Raw genomic sequence first — 27,708 nt, forward strand, 5'->3', positions numbered from 1 at the left:
TTTTTTTTTGGACTCCCAGTCCAGAAACCAAGTGAATTCTCATGTAAGATAGAAAGATTTTCTTTATTAATGACCCCAACCGTATTTCTTTAGATACAGGAGTTTTGAACTCAAATACTTAGAGAAAACAAGTTAAGATTGCATTATCCTGCAACTCATTACCAGTAACATATTGCAAAGCAAAACAGCTTGGAAAAGAAGGGGCAGGAAAGGGGAGTGAGGGAGGGAAGATAAAGAAAAGGAATTAAGTTGATCAAGTGGAATTCTTTTTTTTCTTTTAATTCTTGGGAACCATGAAGTCCTTGCAAGCACAGCTCGTTTTTGCAGATTATTTTCCAAACGTGTACAAAATGGAACCAAAACGGAGAATCCCTTAAGAACCTGAAGAGGTGCAACATTAAAAGCTACGATTATCCAGTAGCAAGTGTTCCAGCCTTCAGTTGCCAGCCGCTTCCTCTTCCTGTTCCCAAGAGTTAGCGGGATGAAAACGTCTTCCCCCTTCAAAAGCAGAGATTAAGTGTGAAGGTTAGTTTCTGCTCACCTTCCCATCCACCCCATGGCTCTGCACTAGAGATGGGGTCAATGTTTCTCAAGCAGAGGTATTCGGGAACTCCAGGCAAGGGTTAAGGCCCAGCTTTCACAGAAACAACCCATCAGCTCTTTCTTCCTATTGAATACTTCAGGGTACCAAGTAATAAGCCCATGAGGACAGTAAATATACCAAGTTAGACAGGAGAATCACTGGCCCACAATTTCTGGATGGCCTAGATCTACCTGCCTTTTAGACTGGTCTCAACCCTCTTCTGAGTAAAAGAATTTGGGGTCCTCCTAACACAGCTTATACTTTTTCAGCCTAGCAGACAGCAGTTCCTTAAATCTTTCCTCATGGGGCCAGTGTGTCAGAAGAAGCAACCCTCCAAACTTTCCAAGTTTAAGCGTGTTTTGTGTTGTCATACGGTGACTACACTCAGTCACAAAACACTTGCCTCGCTTAAGGCTCCTGAGCTGGTGTGTCCTGTCCTACCCAGCATTCTAAAAAGGCCAACTTTGGGAATGGTTCCCAAAGATGGAGGGTACCTATCTGGCACGGAAGCCTGGTTGGAAGCTAGAGCAGAGGACTACGGGAACTAAGATTTTCCTCTCTGGAATGTCTTACCCTACCACAGATGAAGCTAAAATATTTGTTATCCATTCCCCAAATAGAAAGCTCAATTCTGGCAGAGCTCTGTGGGGTGCTGATGGCTGGCTTCTGATCACAGAAGGGTTGCCACCCTCCTTCATGCTGGTCCAGGTTCTAAGAACCCAGAGCAGAAGAGGGGTCCTGGCTTCTCCTGCTTAGCTTTGGGAACTCAATCTGGTTTTCAGGGTTCTTTACCTCCTGCTTCTCCTTTCTGGGACTCACCTCTGCCAAAGAGGGGTCACAGGATGGAAAAAGGAAAAGCTGCTCTCCCTAAGTTCCAGGAAGGAAGTTTATGGACGACTGGCTCATTTCAAGGACTCATCTTTTCTTAGTCCCCCATCAGGACAGGGAGTTGTTCCTGCCTTCCACTGCACCTGCTTTGCAGTAACCCCACACTCCAAGGCTGCCGAGCTGTGTGACGGAACCAGGGGAGAAGCCCTGTGGGGAGACACTGAGTAGTGGCTGCCTGGTGGGCGCTTCTCCTCAACGGACAGGCAGTTACAGGGCTGAAGGCGACAGAAGTTCCTGACTATTTATGACGCCCAGCCCCCCCGTTTGGTGGGCGACAGGCTGGCGGGTCAGGCTGCCTTCTGCTGTATTGGCTGCTGGCTCACCTCCTAGCCTCTACTGAATGGGGCCCTGAAAGTGGCACAAAATTGGCTGCCTCACATTCAGGGTCACCAAAATGGTGTGAGTGAGAGAAGCAAGCAGGGAAAGGAAAGGGAAACTTGTCAACTCCATGATGGAGGTATGAGTCTGCAGGGCAGCAAGAGCACGTGCCCCCCAGGACACACCTTCCCTGCCTCCCCACCTTTCGAGTTCTGCCCATTTTAGGCTGTGCCACAAAGCTGAAAAGTAGAAGGAACGATGCTGCCACTGTGTTGCCATGGCACGTGGGCACTTCTCTCTAAGCAGAGGATCCAGCTGTGGACTGAACACTCTGCTGGCTCTGGGCAGTGGGAAGAGCTATTCTAGAGAAAGGTCTTTGGTATCAATTTCCTAGTGAGACAGGCAGCCTCTCAAGTATAGAAGGCAGGGATGACTTACACTGCTCTGTATAAATGTCTGATGCTTCTGAGATTAAAAGCATTCTGCCCAGGCACCCGAGAGTCAGACCCTCTCTCATCTTTTAAATGGCAGCAAAAACTAGCTTGGTAGAAGGGGCCAAGGGAAGGAGCTGGAAGGCCTAGGCACAACATACCTATAGAAGGTTATCCCAAGAGTGTGGGGTGCTGGAAATGGCTGTGTGGGTTGTGGGGAGGCTTAGTTCACCTCAAGATGTTTAATTCAATGGGAACAAGTGATAGGAGACCAGCACCCATTACTCTACTTGGAGAACAGGATGGCCTAAACCTTACCAGAGGGGGTCCCAAGGTTTGGCATCTGACACAGAACCAAACCCCCAGGCCCTCGACCATGCTGCTCTACTGCGGACAGTGTCTTGCACCCTTTAGGGATCTCCTCATCATCTCTATCTCAGATAAAGTTGACCTCCTCTTTAGGCAAAATTCCGGCCAAGACTCGGACCAGGAAAAAGAATGCTTTGGAATAGTTCCAGGCCTATTTATGCAACTAAATGTCCTCAAGCAGATTATTCCATTTCTACAAGACATCATCAAGACAGTTAAGATAGGCTTCTCAACTCAGACCCAAAGAAAACATAGTTCATCTTGGTAAAAAGGTCTGTGTTTCTTTCTAGCAGCCACTCTCCTCGATCACAGAGATGTGGAAACAAGGAGGCCCATTCAGATGTGAAAACCTGTTTGTCCCATCTTTAGTCTGCCAGGCAGCTATAGGCGCCCCACTGCCCATCTCATCTGCAGCCACTGCCCAGACACCTGGGTCACCAACACCCATGACCTCCTTGGCAAGCTTAGGAGAGGAAGGCAGTCCTGTTGCAGGATGGTTCTACTCACGTGATTGTTTTCATTTCCTTTTTCTCGGCATCTGGGCGTGCACGGTTCAGCACCTTGAGGAAGTCGGATGTTTTTGCCCGCATACGTGTGTGAATATAGGCCTGGAGGCAAACACAATGGATACTGAAGCAGAGTCACGTTCCAGAAAGACAGCTTTGCTCTAAGTAGCGGAAATTATCAGAAAGGTCTGGGAACATCCACCCTGGGGTTGACATAGGGCTGTGCAAGGAAGCATATATTCATCTCTCTACTATGGAGTGAGAGAGATGGAAAAAGGCCATGATTCAAAGCGTCTAGAACCATCTCTGTAGAGTTCCTAGCAACAGCCTGGACCAGAGGGGACTTTATGCCATGAGCTCTGGCGGAGAGGATGGCCCGGAGCACCGATGCTGTGGCTGCTCTCACTCACCTTCGAGCACTTGATGTGGTAGTGCAGGTAGTCCCGGAACGTGTGGATCAGGTTGATGGTGTTGTCTCGAGCACTGGCGTTGGTGTGGCGAGGGAACAGCACTGGGTGGGGGCACAGACAGGGTGTCAAGGTCTAATTACACCAATGCCAAAGGGTGGAAAGACCAGCAGCCTACCGGCAGCTCCCATCTGGCCCTGCTTTGGGACGGTCACTTGTTTCATTAGGGTTTTCTGCCAGGGAGTGCAAATGGAGGAGACCATGGCCGAAAACCAGGGCTCCCTCGGCAAAGGGCTTGGTCCTGGCATTCATTCCGGGTCTGGATTCTCCGGCTGTGCACTGCGAAGTCTACTAGCTCCTGCTTCTCAGAAGTCCCTCTAGAAAATGACACAACTGGCTACCTGGGTAGACTCTGGAGCAATGGGGATTAGAGAACAAAGCCTGCCTGTTGTAGGCCCTTGGTGCCGAAGCAGAGTAAGCGTTCAGAGAAACTAGATCCAGAGAGGATCATGTAGTCTGTGGTGAATACCAAACAGGAAGGGAAAGAACCTGAGCACTCCTGAGGAGGAATGGCAAGATGAGTTGCTTTGGCTGGGGGCTGAGAAAAGCCCCTGCCACTGCCTGGCCCCATGAAGTCCTGAGCAGTCAGTCACTCAGCTTCACACCTGGGCAGACCTGCACGCCTCTCCCTCTGGCTCCTGGGAATCCCCTCTATCTTCTGCATCTACCCTACTCAGTGATCTCAGCATCAGCAAAGTCCTTGAGTATCAGGTTTTGTTGAAACAAAATGAAATGCCTCCTAAGAAAGGGTGGGACCACTGTGTGTCAACTTGCTCTCAAGAGAAAAGAGCGCCAGGCCAGGAGATAACTATACTGCAGAGGTCCCGAGATGCTAATGACTGTAAGTTCACCATCAGTTTATGTACCACAAAGAGAGACATTGCTAATTAAACTGTAACAGGCTGTCCCAACCTCAGAGAGAGTAACGTGCCCTCCCGCCAAAAAAACATGTAGACTAGACTTAAGGAAACCTGGTTAATCAACCCGCTTATCTCCAATAAACTGATGCATCTTCAGCACTCTGGTGACTTAAAGAACTTCAGAAAAGGGGACATTTTAGTGTTGTCAGGGTCAGTGTGTGTATGAGCTGCGATTCTAAACTGTCAGCTGTTATCAATGAACCAGATCACTAGGCTGAAGCAAACTGTGAGAGGGGTGGATATGAATCTTTCCAGAGGGAAAGTGGGTAACTGAATCTCGGCTAGAGCTCTGGTCTAATGAGCAAAAAAACCCAACAGGCGCCAAAGGACAGAGAACCCCAACCAGCTGCTACGCAGTGCTTAAGTGGCCCTAACCCCTCCTACTTCACACCAGGCTACCCTTTTTTTTTTTCCTGAGGATTTAGATAAAACAGGGAAAAAAGGAAAATGACTACTGTATAAAAATAAAAATAGCACATGACTTATATTAGTGCCCCATGACATGCCTCCTATAGTCATGGCACCGGCAACAGGAACACTCTGGCACACCTGCTTTTGCCACTCAGCCCCATTTCAACTGCAGTATGAACCCACCAAGGTATGCAAATGCAGCAACCCTGCCCAGCTCACCGAAGGTAATGTAGCCAATGTTGTCACCCACGGCGGCATCGGTATCTTTCAGCTCTAAGGGAGGTTCCCTGTGGCTGAAGAGGACCTGTGGGGCTGTGTGGCTGGCTCTGCGTCCTTCTTTGAACTCCTGCCAGGATGAAGCAAAAAGCAACCAGAAGAGAATCTGGTGTGAGACGAACAGCAAGAACAGCAACCTATGCTCTGGGGTTTGCCCTGTGGATGTGACCTCTGAGCCCTCTGACTGGCAGAGGCTAAAAATAAATGACACCTGATGTGAAATACTGGTCTTCCCTGGTAGCTCAGCTGGTAAAGAATCCACCTGCAATGCAGGTGGATTCGATTCCAGGCTCGGGAAGATCCCCTGGAGAAGGGATAGGCTACCCACTCCAGTACTCTTGGGCTTCCCTGGTGGCGCAGATGGTAAAGAATCCACCTGCAATGCAGGAGACCTGGGTTCAGTCCCTGGGTTGGGAAGATTCCCCTGGAGGAGGGCATGGCAACCCACTCCAGTATTCTTGCCTGGAGAATCCCCATGGACAGAGGAGCCCGGTGGGCTACAGTCCATGGGGTCGCAGAGGGTCAGACATGACTGAGCGACTCAGCACAGCACAACGTGAAATATTACCAGTGTTGGCTGCCATCAGTGCACTTCAGATTCAAAGAGGAGAGATCACAAAGTACTTAACAAGTCCGATCTTCAAAGAGCAGAGAAAAGCACTGTTAATCCTCTTCTTTTGTTTTGGAAAAATATGCATGATAAAATTACTTCTGAGGCTAAATAGACAACAAATTGCAAAGCACTGAGAGAACCAGATTACGTTCAGGATAAGGATGACAGTTTATTAGTTTCTTTTGATTTAATATGAAAGGAGGTTGTATTTTTCAGGAAATTTGATTAAGATATCAAGTGGAGCTCAAGTAAGAGCTCACCCTTGACAAAATGTATCCACCCTCAGCAAACTACAGAAAAATGCCTAAGGATGTCAAAACCAAGCCATTCTTCCCTGTCCTAACCCCCATGTCTCAAGCTTTCCCAATCCATACATTCCTGTATAAACAGGTAAGTGATACGAGGCATCCCCGTTTCAACTCAGATCCGTAATAACAGGACTGGACTTTTCAGCAATGCCAGTAAAACCTAGGGTTTAAACTCTCTGAAGGACAGAAGGATGGAATCAAAAGTTTTCCAAGGTCCCTGAGTTTCCTGAGAGTACTGAGAGCAAGTTATACAGCCCTTTAGTCTACAACGTTCTTTCTACTGCTGCCCAGATATAACACTCTCTCCAACAGCCTGGGCACAGCTAGTTGCTCTCCTGTGGGGGTTCCCATGGCTTTTCTGCAAACCTCTACTGTGATATTTCACTATTCATGAATGCATCTGGCTTCCCTACCAGGTTTTAAGCTCCTCAAGTCAAGGATTCTTTTATTCATCTCTGTATCTAGTCCTCTGCCCTTAAAAGAGACTGTCTAGCACAAGAATGAGAAAGAAAGTACCACTTCCCTAGCTGACAGTGTCAGCACACTGTATGAGAAGGAGCAGGGACTGCACTTCACCCGCAGCAGGAGGATACACACTGACGGGCAAGCCCTCAGCAGCAGATGTGTGAAGGAAGGATACTACCTGAGGAGGTCTAATGCCCAGTCGGGGAGCTCGTCTGTTTCACCCCCTGCCTCCTGAACTCCTTGTGTAGCTTCCAAAGGTTGGTGGGAAATAACATCACTGGGTTAGGTGGGCTCCCCTCTGAACTTTGATCCCCAAAGGAAAAATATCTGAAGAGGGAGGGAAGGATTCAAGATAATTCAAAACGAAAATCCTTAAAGCAAAGCTGCTGAAATTGCCCTCCTCTAGAAAATACCTTTCATTCTGCAACTGGGTTGGGACCTTCTCTAACTTCTATCAGTTTCTCTCTTTTAGCCCCCGGCGGGGAGAACAGATAAAAACTGCCTGCCAGCACTTTCTTGTGTTTCTTAAGTTTCTTGAACGCTCCAGTTCACTGGTACATGTGGCGTTCACAACCAGACGGAGTATCTGTAAACCCGTGGTGACCTGGCAGCATTTCTCAGTTTTGTACATGAAGAGTGATACATTTCGGAGTTGGTTAACAATGTCCTGACTCGGGGCTGTAATTCAGGCAATCTCCTGCCTTTGTTTCTCCTCGGTTTTTCTCTCTTACACAACACTTAAAAGCCAGTAAACCCACCAACCCAGCAGCTTTTTGCCTTAGAGTCTTTGTTACTTATGTATCAGCAATACTGCCTCTTTTTTCTTCCTTTTTCTCTCTTTGGGGCATCACAATATCATTTCTTTCTTCCATCAAAGCATAACTGACCACAGAAGCTCAGAATAAACCCAAATATATACAGAAATTAAGTATATGATAAAGGCAGCATCTTAAACCAGTAGTGTAGCTGCCACTGGGACAGGCAGTGGTCACTTAGAAAAAAAGATGGCTCCACTTTTCATATCATGCACCAAGAGAAACTACACATAAGTAGTAAGATTTACACATAAAATATGAAAGTATAAAAACACAAGGAAAATAATGCAGGTAGATTTCTTTACAACCTTTCAGTAGGGAAGGTGTTTCTAACTATGACTCAAAATCTAGAAGCCATAGAGGTTGATCAATTTCACTACATGAAAATAAAGTTCTACATGAGGGAAAACCAAACAACAAAAACAACCCAAGAAGTCTAATGACTAACTGGAAAAAAAGAAGTCTAATGACTAACTGGAAAAAAAAAATCTGCAACTCTTATCACAGAAAAAGGGCCAGTCTCCCAAGTACATGAAGAAACTGAGAAGATCAATAACCCAATAGAAAAATGGGTAGGGGCCATCAAGAGACATCTCACAAGAAAAGACAAAAAAAAAATTAGCCTTCAGCATTAAAAAAAAAAAGTTTGACCTTGTTCATAAGAGAAAGCAGACACCATTTTTAACCTGTCAGACTGGTAGAAATCCAAAAGTTCAACACCACTTTGGGAAAATGGACACTCATGCACTGGAGGTGGGAGGGAAATGGCATAACCTCTGTGGAGAAGGGGTTGGCAATGCTACTAAAATTATTCACTTTGCCTCAGGGTCCTCAGTTCAGGAAAATATCCCACAGGTATAATCCCACATGTATACAGGCAGCAAGGATCCTCAAAATGACATCTTCACTACTGCCTACGAGGAAAATTGTGTTTGTCTTGTCCCTGAACATATAGTAACCAGTGGCTTCCACTTAATTTCTCTTACCTACTGAACTAACTTAAAGATCTAGTAATACAAACAATTTTAGTTCACCAATCTCCGAAAGGGTAACTATTGCTTTTCACGTAATGAGTGTTGAAACGATAACATCTACCAGGTTTTCTCTGATGCTCACAGCTCATATGCCTTCAAAGCCGAGCACTAGCATATCCATAAGAGTGGGGAATGGCCCCTCCCTGTCTTTTTCCAAATGACAGCAATAAGCATCCCTCCAAGTCAGCCTGCCAAATGATAAGGGAGGGATGGCATCCTGACTAGGCTGGACGTGCATGTCGGCATGGGAAACGAGGACCCACAGCAGGCAGACAAGTGACCACGACCAGCCTCCCCGGTCACAGCATTCTAGGCTAGGCATCCACCATCCTCCTTTTCCCCAGAAATTTAAAATAACTAGGCCTAGGACAGTGCTTGATTTATTTTGGAGGGGAAAACCAGCAAAATAAGTCCACATTACTAAGGTCATTTCAAGTTAAATTACCACTGCCTCTGAGTCTAGAGAGGGAGGAAAGGCAGACGGCTTCCTGGGCATTGCCTTTTCACATGAGGCCAGGCCTGTCACTCACTGGAGACACTGCCGGTACAAAAATGCAGATGTTCTTTTCCCTTTTAGACAAGTGTCCCACCACATGGACTCTGAGGGAGAGTGTTTAAGTTCACATGCAAAAAAGAATACTCAAAATTCTTCTAAGGAACAAATCTCCAGTACACTCTCCAAGACAAGATCTGTTTAAAGTATAAAAATAAGTTAAGATGTTGTCTGGAATAAAATGGAAGAAGACTGGTAAAAAAACCAGCCAAATCTAAATATATACTTCATAGGTTTTAAAATTAGGTTGTCAGTCTGGATTTAGCCCAATTTCTGAGCTACTGCATTTAATTCCCCTGTCAATTCTGCATAAAAACACATGAAATGCCTGTCTGAGGTTTACATTTAGGACCTAAGACATACATATGTCTTAGGTATGTGCACAACCATACACTTTTGAAAGCTTAGTACTCTCAAATGCTGTGTCAATATTCCAATTTTTCTGCATGGGGACTAAAAAAATTAGTTTCTGATTAAATTAGCTTAACACAAAAAGCCACTACAGATGGTCAAATGGAGAATATCCCTTTTGAAGATTTCCCTAGCCACTCAGAATGCCTACACATAAAGTATTCTCACTATATTAAGCACAATTATTTTTCAACTCAACCTGGCAAAAGAGGTTCTGTCCTGGAATTCTTAAATTTCATTACCCTGCCAAAGAACAGAATGAACAAAGTTGTGTTTTGTTTTTTTTTTTAATTTAACTTCTGTACTAGACTTTGAATGCTGAGCTGTCTCATAAGAAACCAGCCAGGATACTTCACCAGTGAGAGCTCATGTCCTAAAGCCAGCAACTGGTTAGCAGACAGCATGACAAAGCCACAGTGGTTGTACTGTGTCAGACCCGAGTCCAACCACACCAGAAATCCAATTACAAAATGTTCTGCTAACCCCCACTACTCTTCTAGCGGATGAGCTGCTTCTGAGGGTGCTCCGTGGGGACCTCAGCCAAACTCAGGCCCATTCTCTTCACTGCCAGTTTGACAACTCTACACTATTAATGCATTACCTACCACCTAAGAATTTTCTCTAGACTCCATTCTGAAAAGACTTTAGGACTAATAAGCCAAGCCAACAGACCTTGCTAGAAGCTTTAAGAAAACTTAAGCGGGCAGGAAACAGGATCAAGCTTTAAATCAAAGACCCCATGGCAGGAAGCATGCTTCATATTCAGTCATTTTGTTACTATGTGCTATGCTTAGTTGCTTAGTCATGTCTGATTCTTTGTGACTCCCGTTCTGTAGCCCACCAGGCTCCTCTGTCCATGGGGATTCTCCAGTCAAGAATACTAGAGTGGGCTGCCACTCCAGGGGATCCTCTTTCAGGGGATCTTCCCAACTCAGGGATTGAACCCAGGTCTCCCACACTGCAGGTAGATTCGTTACTGTCTGAATCAACTCTAGTTCAGTCCTGCAAAAGGGCTAAAACCACTAAGGAAAAAAAAAAAATCAGTGAGTTTGATGGGGGACTGTTTAACTAAATCAAGTTTCAACATCAATAGGGCTGCCAGTTCTTATCTTTTTAAAAAAATATTGACTTATTTATTATTTAGCTGTGCTGGGTCTTAGTTGTGGCATGTGGGATCTAGCTCCCTGACCAGGGATCGAACCTGGGCCCCCTTGCATTGAGAGTGAGTAATCTTAGCCACTGCACCACAAGGGAAGTCTCTTTGATGCCAAGGTGTAAGTCACTAGGCCATGGTCCCCCTACTCTCTGCCCCAAGATGTCTGCTCCATACCTGCATGAACACCTTTCCAATGACCACATCGTCGTCATCCTTAAACACTGTGCTGAAGACTACTGTGACTCTGTCTTTTTTTGACTCAACATACCTGAGGGGAACAAAACTCACGAGTAAGTACAGAATCAGAACAGGGTTTTGCCAAGAACTTGATCTACAAGTGAAGCAGGAGGGTAAAGCCATCATAAACCTTTTAATTCATAATACAAGGTGTGCTAGTGAGACTGAATAATTATGGCCACGAAGTCAGTAGAATAAACGCAAACTTTACATGAGGCAAGAGATGAAAAGCACCCAAAGTGGACGTTATCAACTTGTCTATATGGTATGGAGTCCAGAGTTAGTTGATTCTCAGAACCCCACTTTAAAAAATATTTCTTAGAACCTATAGTTACCCTCTGCCTCCTGATTACTTAGCTAAATTACAGAAGGGGACTCAAAATGTTAGTGCCTTAAAGAAGTGCTAGATTCTCTTTTTATCTTTTTCCAACTTTCTGTAGATAAGGAGAAGTGGCCTTCTCCTTCGCCACACCATCTACATCCTGGGTTAAAGAATTTTATGAGAAAGACACTTTGGGGGGCTTCACACAATATAGTCTAAGGTCTGACTTAGCTGAATATCTTTTGGTAAGCACATGTGACAGCCACAACCAAGTTTTAGGACCAAATTCTCTCTATACTCACATGGTCTCATCATCCCTATAATGGATAACTGCCCTGTTCTCTCCTTCCTTGCCCTCTTCTTGGAACTGGAAGTATTTCTCAAAGACAGAGGCAAAACAGTTTCGTTTCAACATGCCAGCCTGATGCACGATGGAATCCTTGGATGCAGGCAGATTTTCAAGGTCGTATAGCAAAGAGACATTGTATCCTGGAGGAGGGGAAAAAACACCCAGTAGATATATTTAAAAAAAAAAAAAAGCTTTTTGGGTTCAAATGGCATTTTATTTTGTCTCAGTGTCCATACTTTTAACCTAAGGAGAATGCAATCCACTCCCATCTTCCTCAAAGGGCAAATGAAGTGAAATAAAAACCTTAATTCTTATAAAATTACTGTAAATACATATAGCTAATTAACAGATACCATGCAAAAATCTAAATCAGTATCAAAGATGACTGATTACAAATAAGGAATGGGAGGAAGTCATAATCCTGGAACTTTTAGAAATTTAATGTTCCAGACACAATCGTGAAAGCAGGCTGAATATGCTAACAACCTATTAATGAGTTTCATATTTTTCTCTGACGGTTTATCATGCCAAGTGCCAACATGGTGAGCAGCTTGGTTGCTTTTTGATAAAAAAATATACCTGCCTGCATGCCACTATAAGCCCTGGGAATGGAAATATGGCAAAAACCCAAAACGGAAAAAAAATCTGAATACACCTCAAAAGATTTATTTGTGTACACTGTAAAATTTTCCAAGTGTTTTAAAACATTTTACTTCATTTAATCGCCATATAAGTTGTATGAAATAGGCCAGATATAGTTTTTCTCACTTTAGAGGGAAAAAAAGGTTCAAAGAAGCCAAGTGCCTAGGATGCTTTATTATGTAATTGAATGACTTATACCTGCCCAAAAACCTGTAAATGATTTTGCAAAAATATCTGCCCATCACTGAGGATCATTTCATATTCTAAACAGATGATGGGAATAATTGTACCAGGAACTGTACAGACTACACATTTCTGAGTTTCTTAGACCTTTATACTTTGTTACCATTTAGTATTTTTCCAAGAGCATTCCTGAGGTCTGTTTTGTTGGATCTATCCTCACTGAGAGCATCAACTGGCTATCTAAATCTCTGTTCTAGACAGGGTTTAGCACATTCTTGGCACTCCAGTATTAAATAATATCAATCAGCCTTCCATTTTGGGTACCTGAAAACCAGATAAACAAATGGACCACAAGATTAGATTAAAAAAAAAGAAGAAGAAAATATTTAAAGCTGGGGTTTGTTAGTTTTAAGAAGCCAAATAAAACAAACTAAATAAAACTATAACTGAAGCCAGACTTCAGTATGGCTTCCAATATGATGAAGAAAACACGATGTGAAGAAAAGTAAAATCTAGTATGGCCAGCCGAGTTTTCCAAACTTGTCTAGATAAACCCATAGGAAAAATCCAGGTCACACTCTGCTTGTTCTGATAGATTTTAGGATCTGAGTGGTGACAAGCACAGCCAAGGGTTCCTTTATGCTTTTTCTGCTCTAGTTATTTTTCTTTCTGAAATTCCCCGATTCTTCTTAGAGCCTACACTGTTATTTATCTTTTGGCTTTTATTTCTGAGATATGTTTGTACCATCAATTTGGGGAATAATAAATTTCAGTATTCTTTATGGAGTACAAAGTTCTCATAGACAAACACTCCAAGTAACAAGTTACATTGGAAGGCACTTTTCTTTATTAGATACTTTGTTTCCAAAACAGCAGATAAGAGTCAAGGGAAGGTATTCTAATGAGCAGGTGAGGTGCCTTTTTTTTAAACTAACCACTGTTAAAAAGAGACAGATACACTTTCCTTTTTAGAAAGATTTAAGTCAAGGTACCAGTCATAGGATCTGAGTAATAAATATTACATTCAAGCAGTCTTACAACTTGGTCCTCACTATGGGGTCTGGCTATAGATGCCTCAGAATTCGAAACTACTACTTAATCATAGGGATAAAAATACTGTTCAGTTTTTTTCCTCTTTAAGCTTCCTTTAAAGCTGTGTAACATAGCTCTTCTAACCAAGGAAGCACAGATCACTGATTAGAAGAATGGATTACAGGGGCTGAAATTTCTATTTGAAAATGTGAAAATAGCTGTGAATATTCCTCTTCCTTCTCCAAATGTGCAGTGTACAAAGGTGTTACTGGGGGCTGGGAGGGAGAATCAATATTGGCTTAATCTTCTCAAAAGCCATGTTAATCACTACGGGCACACAAAGGTGGCCCTCTGGCTGAAACATTAACAAAGAGTCATTAGATCTTACCCAATAAATGTTACAAACAGCATCCATCAACTCTCTGTGCGACTACACCAAACGTGTATCCATTACTGGACAACGCAAAGCCCCTTAAAAGCTATGTTTATGGAGACAGCTGAAGTGGGACCTGAACTCATGCAGAAATACTCATAAATAAGTAACATTTAAACAAAATCCGTTGGCTAAAAAAGGCATGGCACAAACAGGACGAATCTCTTTCCAAGTCATTCCACAGCCATTCACATTACTACATACCTGATTCTGGATTTACCAAGTAACTTCCGTACACCCTCTTTAATAACTAGAAAATAGAAAAACAAGTATGTTATACAAATACATATCAACAAGTATGTTAATTCAAAGACCATGAGAATTTCATTATTTTCAAAGGACTGTGCATGCCAAGTTTTTCCTAAGCCAGCATTCTTCCTAACTTTCAAAAGGCGAATGGGAAATAGGATACAGGGAGCCAAGAAGATTTATCTGAGTTATCAAACAAATTACTCACAGAACTTCGATTAACTCCAAAAGGTTAGCACTTGGTCACCCCCTTTATATGGTCTGTTCTCCTCCAGATCTTATATTGCACATAATTACCCTTTTTTTCCTCCAAGGGAGTAAAAGAATGCCGAACTAAAGTGAGAATTGATCATGTTAGTTATCAACCAAATATAGGCCAAACCACTAACTCAGGTGAATGAAACAGTAAAACCAGAACTGTCAGGAACTGATTCTGGTTAGCCTGCTTATCTTGAATGCTTTAAAAAGCAACGGATAATTCAATCTTAGCCAGTTATTTATACTATGGGGGTCCACAGAAGGGTGTACTCTCTAAATGTTTTTTTCTCAAAACCAATCCTTACAGCTGGCTATTTTCCAGCTTTTTTTCCAGTAAATGATAAAACAAGAGTCCCTTTTACACCTTCTTATTTTTTCTCTGCCGGCATGATTGCTCTTCCTGGTAGGAACTGCTCTGAGGCTGACATGGTTTAAGAATCAGTCTTTTTATTTGGGAAGGAACAGTTCTGACTTAAATGTTATTGACACATTAAGCAGGAGAAAGGCAGTTATTTGGAGAGAGAGAAAAATTAAAGTCACTAGAATTCAATAACCTCTTGGTATTTAATAGTCTTTATTATGTTTTAGAGGCAAGACACAGACAGGTCTTATTATTTGTCTCATTAAAATCTTGAACTTAGGGAGGGAAGGAGTCAGCATTATTCCACAAGAAGGCAGAATTGAGGCCAATATATCAATACTAACCCCCAGTCGTATAACAGGCTGTGGGATTTTGTCTCTATGCATCCAATTTTTAACGGTGTCACCACAAATATACTAATAACGACCCTCTTGTATTTTCTGGAATACCAAAAAAAGAGGTACTCAAATCTAAGATAAGTTACCAAGTTAAAAGTGAACAAAAGCACAAACTTGCTTTAATTATAAGAGTGGTGTGTGTGTTTTGAAGAATCTCACTAGCCAGAGAAAAGCACTAAGGACACAGGCAGTACTAGAGTGGAGGCCCATTTAAGCAGGGCCACGTCTGGTCCGCTTCTGTCATCTCAGAGCCCAGCTCCAGCATCTGGGGACTCAGATAACAGATTGAGCAAACGTCAATGCTTTTCTTTTAATCTTAGTTTCAGTGTTCTCTCCAGGTTTTTAAAACACATACGATATACAAACCAGGAGCAAACCATTTATTTCATGTCCCATTTTAAAGAATTATCATATAGTACATTCTTTCTCCTCATTCTTAAATATTTTTTAGTACTCCACATATTTATTTAACCATTATCCTACAGCTGGAAGAAAGTCTCAACATGTAAAACCTGGACAGCAGGGTGGACTTCACAGCATGAATCAGTGATCACACTTGTTTATGTAAAGGCAAAGGGTAAGGAATGCCACATGTAGTTCCTATGTGGTGACACACACCCACTGTGAGGTATCTCTTACAGAAGAGGAGCTGAAGGGAGAGGTTCAAGGTCATAGAACCTACTGGTGGCACAGAGATTTGACTTTAGGTGTCCCATATACCACTTCTCCTAAATCATTTCAGGGCAAAAAAAGTAGCACCCATGTCCCATTAGTAATTTTAACTATCTGCAATTCTGTACTATGTGTATTTGGAGGAAGGGAAAATCAGATGCGGGAGAAACCACAGCTCCTAGTTTAGGTTCCAAGTTATTCAGTTTAAGCCCAAGATACTAAGTTAATATTCTGAGATCTAAGTGGTTCTTAGAACCAAAATTATACCAGGTTCAACTCCTCTGCTCCCTCCTCTTGGCAAAACCAGCCAACGCTTCCTAGTTCACGTCACTTGCACTTTTAACTGATTCACTTTGTGCCCCCTCTTCCAACCTGATACCAGGAAATCAGACCTTCCCACCTGGCAGCTGAGGCTTTCTGCTTTGAAAAAAGGCCTGTGACAAAGTAACAAGCTTCCTGTGGTTATCACACACTGGTTACTGTTTAACCAACGTAGGGAGCCATTTACCCTGCACTCTGCTGCAACACAGCCAATGTTACCTATTCCACCCACTTGAGTGGGCTGCTTCTCTGACCCTTGTGATAGCTACAAGAATAGCAATGTATTCTGGAGTTTCACTGTAAGGAAAGCAGACTGGAACAGAGATTTAAGAAATCTAGCTTAACACTTTCTCTCCCTCCCAAGGAGTGTTCTTACTGCACCGTCTTTAGAGAGGGGAAGGTCTAGGGGGAATAATCGCACAGGTTTTCAGTTATCTGTTCAAATGTTCAACATTTCAAAGAAATATTCTTTCTAGGTAGTTGTCTTCTACTTCATTAAAGCAGGGCCACCTTAACTGCCATTTATTTCCTCTTGATCTTCATCTGGTAAAGAGTTAGCCGGTCTCACTTACATTAGTAATCTTTCAAATGCGTTCAAAGACTTAAGTCTTTCTCCTGAGGCTCTTTCTTTTCAGGTAAAATAACCCTGAATGCAAATTCTCTAAACCATTCTTCTTCTCTTGAACTTGAGGCAAAATCAGAGGTTTTAGCTGTTCCTTTGAACTTCCAGGGCAAACCAATTGCATATGAAGAAGTAAGGGAAGTGACTGTGTATGGCTCTTGATATCTGGCTTGGTTAACATTAATTTTAGTTTTTAGTATCAAGATTTTGATCATATGCTTTTGTTAAACAGCTCTTTCATCACATGAATTTTAAATAAGTTAAAAGCTACTACTCTCAGTAGCATTGAAACATATACACTACTACATATAAAATAGACAGCCAATGGGAATTTGCTGTATGACTCAGGGAACACAAAATGGGGCTCTGCAACAACGCAGAAGGGTGGGAAGGGGTAGGGGGTGGGAGGGAGGTTCAAGAGGGGACATATGTATACCTACGGCTGATTCATGCTCAGGTATGGCAGAAACCAACACAATACTGTAATTATCATTCAATTAAAAATACATAAACTTAAAAAAAATAACAAACTACTATTACTCTCAATCAGAAAGAAAATAGAAATGGCTGTATCTTCATTTACCACATTAAGGAGAACCTACTCTGTTCAAACTAGAAGATACTTGAAAACTGATTCAGGAACTGAGTCATACTTCCTGCTTTGAGACCCAACCACAACGTGCACACACTAGTGTAATAACATTTTCTTTCTTCCATAAATGGCTCTCCCCAGAGCAAATACAGTTCAACAGGAACCAAATCTATTGAAAGAAGCCAGTGAATAAAGCATGGCCACCAAGAGTTTCTGAACACATGGACACCCTTTCTTATTTCCCCTAAGGTAGTCGTAAGGAACAAGAGATACAGAGGCCAGTTCTAAAGAGCATTAAATTAAAAAGTGTAAAGGGCAGATTTGTTCCTAAATTTCTAGAATGAGAAATTAAGCCTGTAAACTTGAAACAGACTAGAGGTTATATACCTGCTTCACAATGTAACAGAAATAGAACTGAATCCATCTCAGTCTTGCCATAGCTATTTTTGTATTGGTCAAGGAAAAGTATTCCTTGCTACATTTTTTGAGAACTAAATCTGTTTTTGTTTTCACTGGTTAGAGAACATCTTTATTTCTTCAGTGTAAAAAGCAGTCAAGCAGAGAACCAAAACCCGTTCTGAGAAACACCCTTCTTTACGACTAATGGAAATGAAGTCAAGAGCCCCTGGTTAGGTGAGCAAGCCATCCAGAGTGGCCAGTGCCAGCGTGGATGACTCAGTGCCGTGGATCTTCCAGGAGTGGCAAATTGCCAGGAAAAGGTGAGGAGGAAACAAGACTCCCAAGGAAAAGTGATGTGGAACTTACCTCATCAGCACCATGTGCCTGAAGTTCCTTGTAGAATTTCAAAGAAATACTGACCATCACTTTTGTTTTATCTCCATTAGGATTTGAAATATGATAGAGGACTCCATCAAAATCTGCCAGGAGAGGCAAATAATCTTGCTTAACTTGGGAATAGGGAGTAACATCTCAAAGTGCCTGCCTACCTGTTGCAGGGCACAAGGAAGTCTCCCTTACAAGTAGGCATGTAAGTAAAATGACGTTCATTTAAAATCCATGTGGAAAATCAGTAGAAACACTGAGATCAGAATTATTGAGTACTCATCTCTTTTCTCTAAAACTACCAAGCTATTTTTACTTTAATCATCACTTTATGCTGAAAGAATTTAACAAACAAACCTTTATTGCAATGTATCTGAAACATGTATAAAAATATAATATACAACGAACCCCTATTCTCATCATGGCTTCAACAATTAATCAACATATAGCCAACCTTGTTTTCACTTAGACACAGCCCTTCCCAATGATTTATTCTGAAGCAAATCCTACACATCACGTCACTTCACCTACAAATATTTCAGAATACATGTCTAAAAAAAAACATAACCCCAATTCCACTGTCATGCCTAAATTAAAAAAAAAATTAAATGTCCAGTCAAGCACTGAAATATTATCTCAAGAATTAAAAAAAAATTATTGTTGTCTTATTTGAATTAGGATTCACACAAGGCTCACACAGTGTTTTTGGCTAGCTCTTAAGTTCTTGAAACCTGGGGCTGAGTGTCATTACTTTAGGGAGCTCTGGCACTGCTAGTTAGCAGGAGGGGAAGAGGATGGTGCCTGGCCTCCAAGTCAGAGCTCTTCAGAGCTGCAAAAAGTTTTCCAAGATCACCTGGTCAAGCATTCCCATTTTATTAATAAACAGCGTGACCAACGGCCTCAAAGTTCACAGAGCAAGTGAGTAGTGTCAATACCCAATTCTTTCTAGGGAAAAGAAAGCAGTAACCTTTCTCTCTGACTTGTTGAACAAGTCTCGATTATATTTCTAATTCCCTACTCCTCTAAATGCTAGGCAAACTAAGACGATGACTAAAGATAATAACACAATATTTTCAAATTTAAAAAACCTTAGTTTGTACCACAAAATTAAACCCAAACTTCTAAGATATCAGCAGGCAACTTTATATAGCTCACTAAATCCATGAATAATGATCTAAAATAAAAGCCAGGAAAAAAAAAAAAATCTGACAATCAAGATAGGAGCCCAAACGTCAAAAAAGCTTATTTTAGGAACAATTTTCTTTTCTATTTTTTATGTTGTGCCTTCTCTTAATAGGTGAGATAAAGGATACTTACCTGCAAATGTTACTTCTACAGCTTCTGGTTTGTTTCTGCAAAATGAAATAAAAGTCCTTTAGTTAGCTAACTATATTACTGGGACTTCCCTGGTGGTCCAGTGGTTAAGACTCCATGCTTCCAATGCAGGGGGCACAGGTTCAAACCTTGGTCAGGGAACTAAGATCCTGAGTGCTGTGCAACACAGCCAAGAAAAGGGTAATGACATTGCTGCCTGCCTTCAGGGAGACTTGCAAAAGGCTCCTGAGCTTTAGTTAAGATCAGACAACCTTGATCCAGGTACACAATTCATTTTTTTATGCACCTGAATCTCTGCTTACTAATGGTGGAAGACTGAGGAAGGACAGATAAAAGCTTGTTTTGCAGCTCGAATCTCTGCTATGGTTGGTGCTCATCTTCAATTCTTAACTCCTTAAGACCATGATAGACACATTTGTATATAGACCCACAAAATGCCCTCTTTTGCTTGCACTCTCAGCAGGAAAACTGCTAAACAGAGAGCAGAACCGTTTAAATTTACGTAAAGTGAAAGGATGAGTTCAGGCCACAGAATGATGCAGTCCTATTCCATTTCAAAGACAATCTGTAAGTCTTCCTACACTGTGTTTCCCTCTCCCTTTCATCACCTAAGTACTCACACCATTCTCCTTTGTGAAGCCCTCTTTGGTTCTCCTCTAGTTTTGTTTTTTTTTGAGGGGGAGGTGGTTGTTTTTAAATTTCAGTGTTGCACTTTCATACAAAGTATAGCACAAAGTAACAGAGCAAAATCACTGAGAACAGTCAAGACACCTGTTTTCCAACTTTAGCCTTTTCAAGATCATGTTTTCAGACAAATTAATGCCTGCATCCCTTCATTTTCTCACCTACTCATCTTTAAAATGCGAGAACACAAATGATCCTACCTACTTTACACAACTGCTAAAGATAAAACAAGAGAACAGACACGGAAGAACTTTTCCTGGGAGGCACTGATGGACTACGACTTTCAATGTGATTCCCAGCTGAGCCTGGTACATGGACTTCTGTTTGATAAATGCTGCTGAGTTATTAACCCAGAAAGCATGACATATATCCAGTTAAAAACACTAATGGTCAATTAACCTCCAGTGAAAAGCTACTTCAAATGCTTTCCTCACTTCTCCTCAAAACCCAATGGTAGGAAACCAATGAAGACTCCATAGTTTTATTAGCTAACACCCTGTAACTCAAATGATTCCACTTTGTTTTATGGGCCAGCAGACACGATATACACACTTTCACATTTATTCTTGCCTAACTTGCTCAAGACCTCACCATCAAATGTGTATCTCTTTTACTATCTCCGCTCCCTCATCTGCAGAAGGAACCAAGACTGAGCTGCCCTCCAGAGTTGCTGGGAAATAACGGAATAAATAACATGGTTTATGACTGTTAAAACACTGCTGCAAAGCTAAACCATACCTCTCAAGGAAACTGGCTTCTATTAAACATATGTTAGCCCCATTGTAAAATCAACCTATACAAATCACATACTGAGTTCCACCCTGCTTCTTCAAAGCCATCCATACGTGACTTAGGAAAAGTACTTTGGGTGTCTGAGAATCGAAGCATCAAGTGCGTTTATGGACAAGCAGTGAGTTCAGGATATGATGAAAAGAACTAGATAAAAATTTAATGGACAAGCAGTGAGTTCAGGATACGATGGAAAGAACTGGATAAAAATTAAAAGTTGTTTCTGATTTTTCATTTGTAACTGTAGTTTGGTGACTAAGGCGAGGAATGACCAACCACCATTTCTCACTTCTAGAAAAAACAACAGCAAAGGAAGAAGTAGAAACATTAATCTATGGCTCATTTGAACGAAACATTAAGAGGCTGCACAACGGGAGGAAGCACTGAAACACACTTTCCTGAGGAAGGCTGGCTGTGCCAAAGAGGCAGGGTGGAGGCTTATAAAAGCCCATGTTGTATCACTTAGGAGGAGGCTGGTTTTTTTTTTAACCTTTAGGCTTTAAGTCGGCCACAGAAGGACTGAGTTCCTCACTTTCTCACTTCATCAACTGACCAAAAAAAGATCAACTGTAGATAAAAAACCTTAGGGTTCCAACATTTTGACTCTGAAATTTTGCATTTCTCTAGGTCATAAAGTTCCCTGAGCACTGATCCCCTCTGGGAGAAGTTGCTAAGATCTATACCAAGTGGTTTGCTGCCTGACTTGGGAATATTTGTCAAATCATTGTCATTAATATTTTAGTTTGCTATTTATGGCTGCACAGAGGTTGCAGAGAAGACAGGCAGGCTGTTGAGGAGAGCACTGGGCTGAAGGAGTCCTCCTGAGAAGTCACTTAGGGGTTAGGCTTCTGTCTAACTCTGTCCCCAACAAGGGGACTGCGATGAGTGGGAAATATACCATGACAGGGCCATGGCTCAAGTCCAAGACCAAGTGTTTTGTGGTTTAAAAATCATGGGGCTATTGGGGAATAAAGGGCTTCCCTGGTGGCTCAGCTAGTAAAGCATCTGCCTGCAATGCAGGAGACCACATGTAGCACAGGAGACTGGTGTTTGATTCCTGTGTCTGGAAGATCCCCTCAAGTAGGAAATGGCAACTCACTCCAGTATTCTTGCCTGGAAAATCCCATGGACAGAAGAGCCTGTACGTTACAGTCCGTGGAGTCTCAAGAGTCAGACATGACTTAGCGACTAAACCACAAGCAACCACAGACAGGAATAAGATTGGTCTGGGAGCAAGTGTACTCTTAACTGGCCAAAAGAATGTCACTCAGTCGTGTGGGACTCTTTGGGACCCCATGGAATGTAGCCCATTAGACTCCTCTGTCTGTTGAATTCTCCAGGCAAGAATACTGGAGTGGGTTGTCATGCCCTTCTCCAGGGGATCTTCCCAACCCAGGCATCGAACCTGGGTCTCCTGGATTGGAGGCAGATTCTTTACTATCTGAGCTACCACAGAAGCCCCTAGGCCAAAAGGGCAAATAGTTGTCTCAGGCAGTGAGAGTAAATTAATCACAGAAAAAGCATGTCTTTCAGAGCTGACTCTCTACCTCAGGTTCTGCCGCTTACTGTAGCCACAACAATGATACTCATCGGCAAGCCAAAGGTTCCTTTTCTAGAAAATGGAGATTAAAAGCCTCTACCACACAAAGCTGCTGTGAGGACTGAGAAGCTATATACATGGCAGTTTCCCAACAAAGGTCTTATGACTCAGCTACAGATACGCTGAGATAACGATCCCACAGCCCTTAGGGCAGCCCAGTGGCAGATCTCCAGGCTAGACCACTCACCCAGATGTGACATACCATAACAAGGTCAGGAATCACCAGGGAAGGGTGCCTACACAATGCTGAATCCATCTACTCCCTCAGTAACTCCCAAGAGCCCCAGTTTTGTCAATTGTAAATCACAGCTGCTATCTGTAACCCAGGCACATTCTGAAATGGAAGGAAACCATGTCAAACAATCGGGAATTGGTCAGCAAAACAAGGAGAAACAGAACCATATTAGTGTCAGACTGCTGCAATATCTGGAATCCTACAGTAAGCCAGGTGGCTAAGTCCTCAGGGTTACTGACAGGACAGCACAAGACACTAAAATATACTCAATTCATTCAGATGGGTTTCAAGAGCCATTCTTAAATTCCTTCAGAAAAAATTTCTTCCTCTCCTTTTTCTAAAGAAGTTTGTAAAATGTCACTAAAGAACTCCTGGCAACTGTTATTATCCAATCCTCTTTTCTCATTAAGGATTTTGGAGTTTTTACTCCTGAACACATCCAGTTCCTTGTTGTGCATTTATGTCCCTCTTCTAGTTACTGTTTCTATGAGCTGAATTAGAGGAATTATTGAATTCTGCTCATTATCTCATCATAAAGTTTTTGATTAATCTCCTTTAAGTCCTCTCTAAGGCTCCTTTTTGAGCAAAGCCTACAAAAATGGATCATATTAGGTAAGAGGTGGTCCTACTCTCTTAAGGCATGTCTCAAAACAACAGGGTCTAAACGCTGATTCACACAATGTCAGAAGAAGGATAAACTCCTAAAAAACTAAGAACTATTCTATTTGGCTTCATCAAAAGTGTACTAAGCTGACTATACTACACAGTAAGAATTCTGGGGAAACAAAGATGATAGAACCATGGACCCTGCCACTCAGAGGCGCAGGTTTGGTACACACAAAAGGAACACAGTGCTGGGCCTCATGCCCAGAGTAGTTCCAAGGCAGCCAGAGTGGGTAGCAGTGTGTGACTACAGTGACCGGTAAAAAGACCAACCAGATCATCTCAGCAAGTCAGCCACTACATCCAGTTTCTTCTAAATGCTTAAACAATGTCCTAATTCCAAATCACTTCTCAGCAGTCTGTCTCCCTGAGGACATATGCAGCATATTTGGGAATGAGAAGGTATCAGCAAGATTTAATTTATTCCTCGCTCAAATTTCTCCTCCCACAGTCCTCGCCCACCCCAACTGGCACGGCTTGCCTACTGAGCTTCACTCCCCCTCACAGAAGCACAGCTCCTCACAATATGCACAGCTGTGGCAAGGAGCCAGTACGCACTTAAAATCAACAGCAATTCGCATCTGACAGCATTTCCTCAATTTTGCACTCCAGACTAGAGTGAAGTTGACAAGCCTAGCTTTGGAGGCTATGAAGGTTCTTGGTGTGTATACAGTAACAAAAGAATTAAATTAAACTGCCAGAGTACTTTTTTAATTGGGAGCCTAAGTAAGAATTCCTAAATGCTTGGGAAAAAAAAAACCAAAAAAGTGTTGACAAGACCTGCACATGAGGTTATCTGCAGTGTTGTGCACAGCTTCTTAATCAGTGACAGTCTCTCAGTTTGGAGGCTGTTGAGAAAACAAGTTACCAATAATTATCATTTTGTGGGGATACAGGAATCATTTCAATAAGCCACCTTCCCAGGAGTGTGGTGGGAAAAAAAAGAAGTAATTTGCCTGGAATGGCTCTCAGGCTTTGTCAAAACTGCCTCCAAGTTAAAAGGTTTTCATGACCAAATATATTCTTAAGCAATTTATGACAGAACTGCTTTACTTGAAGGAAATATAGACTTTTCGAAGGATGTCACAGGCAAGAAGACACAGCAAGATAACCTGAGAGGCATCATTTTTTTTTCTTTCTTGTTTCACATTGTACAACCCCCTTCAGTGCTCACAGCCCACAAGTAAGGAGGCTGGGCAATGGTTCGAGGCTGCAATTTACTCTGGCATGGGTACACTATGAGAGGCCCACAGAGGAGGACCTGCCATAAATCCATTACCATGCTCCAAGAGGCATCACTTAAAATAAGATCAACTTCAAAAGGAAAATTACTGTGTTCTGAAACATATACCGCAAAACTATTTTTAAGACTACTTCATGTTCACGTTTTCAGTAGCTGCAACAGGGCTGTCCAAGGGGACTTTCTGCAATAATGGAAATGTCCTACATCTGGCTGCCCACCATTTGGCTGCTTCTAACCACGTGTGGCAACTGAGTCCCAGAACTGTGGCTAGTGTGACTGGGTAGCTTTATTATTTTAATTCACTTTTTTATTTCAACCTGACTAGCCACACGTAGTTAACTGCCTATTACCAGGCATTGTGGAGCTGGAGGTTTCACTCTGGGGAAGGCTGCACAGAACCTCATTTCCCCAACTGGGAAAAGCAGGGCGGAGCTGACCTCTCCCAGCAGGTTCCCACAATGGCCAAGCCTTTCCAATCTCAAAGGTTTCTCCTTAGAGCTACTGCCTTTCTTTAATCTTTCTCTGATCTCCACCCCAAAATGTGTCCCCCCTTAGGTCCTCTGTAATGCTGCCATACTCTTAGAAAGGTCCCCCTTTCCTGTTCCTGTTTGGGGCTGAGCACTGAGAGAACCCTGTAAATGTTCATGATTATCACACTAGTTATTATTCTCTAAAAGTTCTGGCTAGGCATGCACCTTGATAAGTAGTTAACTACTTGATAAATACTTAAATGCTTTACTGCTGCCTCACCTTACTAGTATGCCTAGAAACTTCTAGGCTTCTTCTAGGTGTTTCATTTGCAATCCCAGGAAAACCCTACCTGTTAGGTTAAATATCATGGTCTCTTTTCAAGGTGATTTTCAGCAGAGTATGTTCTGAGTCAACTAACTTAAAGTCACATCTCAACTGGAAGACAGGCCAGAAAAAAAAAAAAAAAAATTTGCTGCCATGCCCTAAGATTCAACATTGCTACAACATATACTTTGTAAAAAAAAAAAAAAAAGTGGAGAAGTTCTAAATTATGCCTTCCAGACTTGTGTGACTACTTACTCCCAGCTGAAATAGTTAGGAGCTCTTTTTAAGAGTAATGTTCTAAAAGGAAAAGAGCTGAAGCTATGAATAATGGGCTACATTTCAGAGTCACAAGTTATTAATAAACAAGCAGATGTGAACGTACTCCTACACTACAAGGCAGGCTTCCACTTGAAATGCACAGGATTTATCTTGTAGATCAGCTTATAACCACCCAGGTCTCATTTTTCGCTAGTCTAAACTTGAGAATTCACTTGAGATAAGCTGTGAAAATGCAGAAGTTCATTTAACTTCCTCCTATGTGCTACACTGCTCAAAAAAGTACACAGCAATCACCCAAAATAAGCCACTAAGCTGATTCGCTTGAACATTTAAAATGCAAAGGAACTGGTAAGTGAGGCGGAAGACAAGAAGCAAGTCAGCCTAAAATACAAGCAACTGCAGCCCCTGGCAGGAAACAGTCACTACTGCTCACTGTGTTACTTCAAGGAAAGCTGTGCTTTGTACTACAGATAAAACCCGTGGCCTTATAAAAGAGATAGGAGACAATATATTCAGTTTAAGAGGCAGGTAGTAAGTATTTTTTTTTAATGCCTCCAAGCCACAAGTTCATTATGTCCACTTAGAAATTCCCTCTACCAATCTTCTCCCATCGGTGGCCTTCCAAGCACTTACTTTATTATTAGTTCCCAGTTCACCAGAAACGGTTTGCACTATTTCCTCAACTGTGTAACCAAGATGTGAAGTTCCCATCCTCACACATGGGGAAATGAGGCAAAGGGACTAGCCACAAGCCATCAAAAATTAGAAGTTAAAACCGATTCTTTGGTTCATGTATTAAATTTTATATTAGAAAAGCAAAGCAGCTTTGGGGGAGGAGGTCGTCTTCTATTGATTCTTGTGTCTGACTCCGAAGGCTGCCTTAGAAACGTCCTAAAGCCCACTTTTAAAAAGGCCAATGGTTAACAAACAGGTCTTATCTGAGAACTTTATTATAGACTCTGGAGGCTTTTAAGTGCGTATCTGGGCCGGAATGACTACAGAAGAAATCACAGACCCAGGGTACGGTACAAAGATTTAAAAGATAACCAGATAGAGGACAGTGAGTGGGGAAAAAAGAATCAGGACCTCAGAAGAGCGGTAAGAAAGGAGTGTGGATATGGGGGGGCCTATTAACTTTGCTCGAGAAATGTAACAAAATGATCAGTCTCTCTAACAGTAGGGTTCAGGGAAGTAAAACTAGAGAGATCAACGGGTTTTCCGGCAGCAAGGCAGGACCTGCCTTCAGTCTTCTGCTCCTTTAGACGAGAAGATGGGGGTGGGGAGCGAGAAGACGGGTGGTGAATCTGGGCCTGGCACCTTCTTTCTTCCTCCAGTGCTGGGAATTCCTGAAAACTCCTTCCAACCGAATCCCAAATAGGCTTTCTTTGGGTTCTGAACAATGACGGGGAATACAGAGGGAAGTGGTCCCCAGCTTGCTCCAGAGGGCAATGGGATCCTCCAGCGGAGAGTTCCGGCTCCCCTCACGTCCCACAGGTCTCCTGACCTTTGGCACGCGCACTCCTGTCCACTCACTGCTTCCGCATCCCTCCTCTGAGCCTCTCCCCACGCATCTCTGCCCTTCACCCCACCGCGCCCAATCACCTCCCGCGTCTAACCCCGCCGGGGCAGTCCCCACACCCGCCCAGGTCTCCCACCTCCCTCCTCTGGGTCTGGAGGACTGAACGATCATTAGGGGTCAACTCGGCCTCCCCCGCCACCCACCGGCCCCAGGCGCGCGCTCACCCGGCGGCCGCGTTCTCGAACTTGAGCGCGAGCGTCTCCTCGATGATGCGGTTGTTCACCTCCAGCAGGATCATGGCGGCGGCTGCCCCGGACAGGGGAAGGAGAAACAAGGGCGGGTGAGGGTGGGTAAGGGAGGAAAGGACAGAGGGAGCGGCCCTGCTGCCCCTTGAGGAGGGGGGCTGGGTGGGGTAGGAGGTTAGGGAAGAAGGGGAAAGGGACCGGGGTGGGAGAAGGGGAAAACCTGCGCGCTGCCCGCGCACGCACTGACTGTGGAGACACCCCTCACCCGACCGACCTGGCCCCTGAAGCCTGAACCCGCCTGCCGAGCCGCCGCCGCCGCCGCCGCCTCTGCCGCCTCACCGAC

The 27,708-nt window shown here is 43.0% G+C and overlaps 1 protein-coding gene, 1 long non-coding RNA gene and 1 other non-coding gene across 3 annotated transcripts; all 3 read right to left on the bottom strand.

The window, feature by feature from the left end:
- Positions 1-44: 44 nt before the first annotated feature.
- Positions 45-27,708, bottom strand: ARPC2 (actin related protein 2/3 complex subunit 2). The gene is made up of 11 exons (XM_086340569.1): positions 27,640-27,708; positions 27,345-27,426; positions 19,296-19,330; positions 17,961-18,073; positions 13,927-13,972; positions 11,386-11,572; positions 10,699-10,792; positions 5,113-5,239; positions 3,506-3,606; positions 3,097-3,197; positions 45-498 (listed from the first exon to the last, which is right to left on the bottom strand). Exons 2-11 carry the CDS (start codon positions 27,416-27,418, stop codon positions 474-476), a joined length of 903 nt encoding a protein of 300 aa, XP_086196695.1. The 5' UTR covers positions 27,419-27,426; positions 27,640-27,708; the 3' UTR covers positions 45-473.
- LOC147377855 (uncharacterized) lies at positions 22,589-24,571 on the bottom strand. The gene is made up of 2 exons (XR_015142145.1): positions 24,065-24,571; positions 22,589-22,720 (listed from the first exon to the last, which is right to left on the bottom strand). It is a non-coding gene; the product is annotated as an uncharacterized LOC147377855 (long non-coding RNA).
- On the bottom strand, positions 24,432-24,568 carry LOC147377856 (small nucleolar RNA SNORA42/SNORA80 family). Its single transcript, XR_015153898.1, has one exon. It is a non-coding gene; the product is annotated as a small nucleolar RNA SNORA42/SNORA80 family (small nucleolar RNA).

This window comes from Bos grunniens, chromosome 2 (assembly GCF_055505025.1).
Source record: "Bos grunniens cultivar Pamir isolate PY7600 chromosome 2, Bosgru_T2T1.0, whole genome shotgun sequence".
NCBI lineage: Eukaryota > Metazoa > Chordata > Mammalia > Artiodactyla > Bovidae > Bos > Bos grunniens.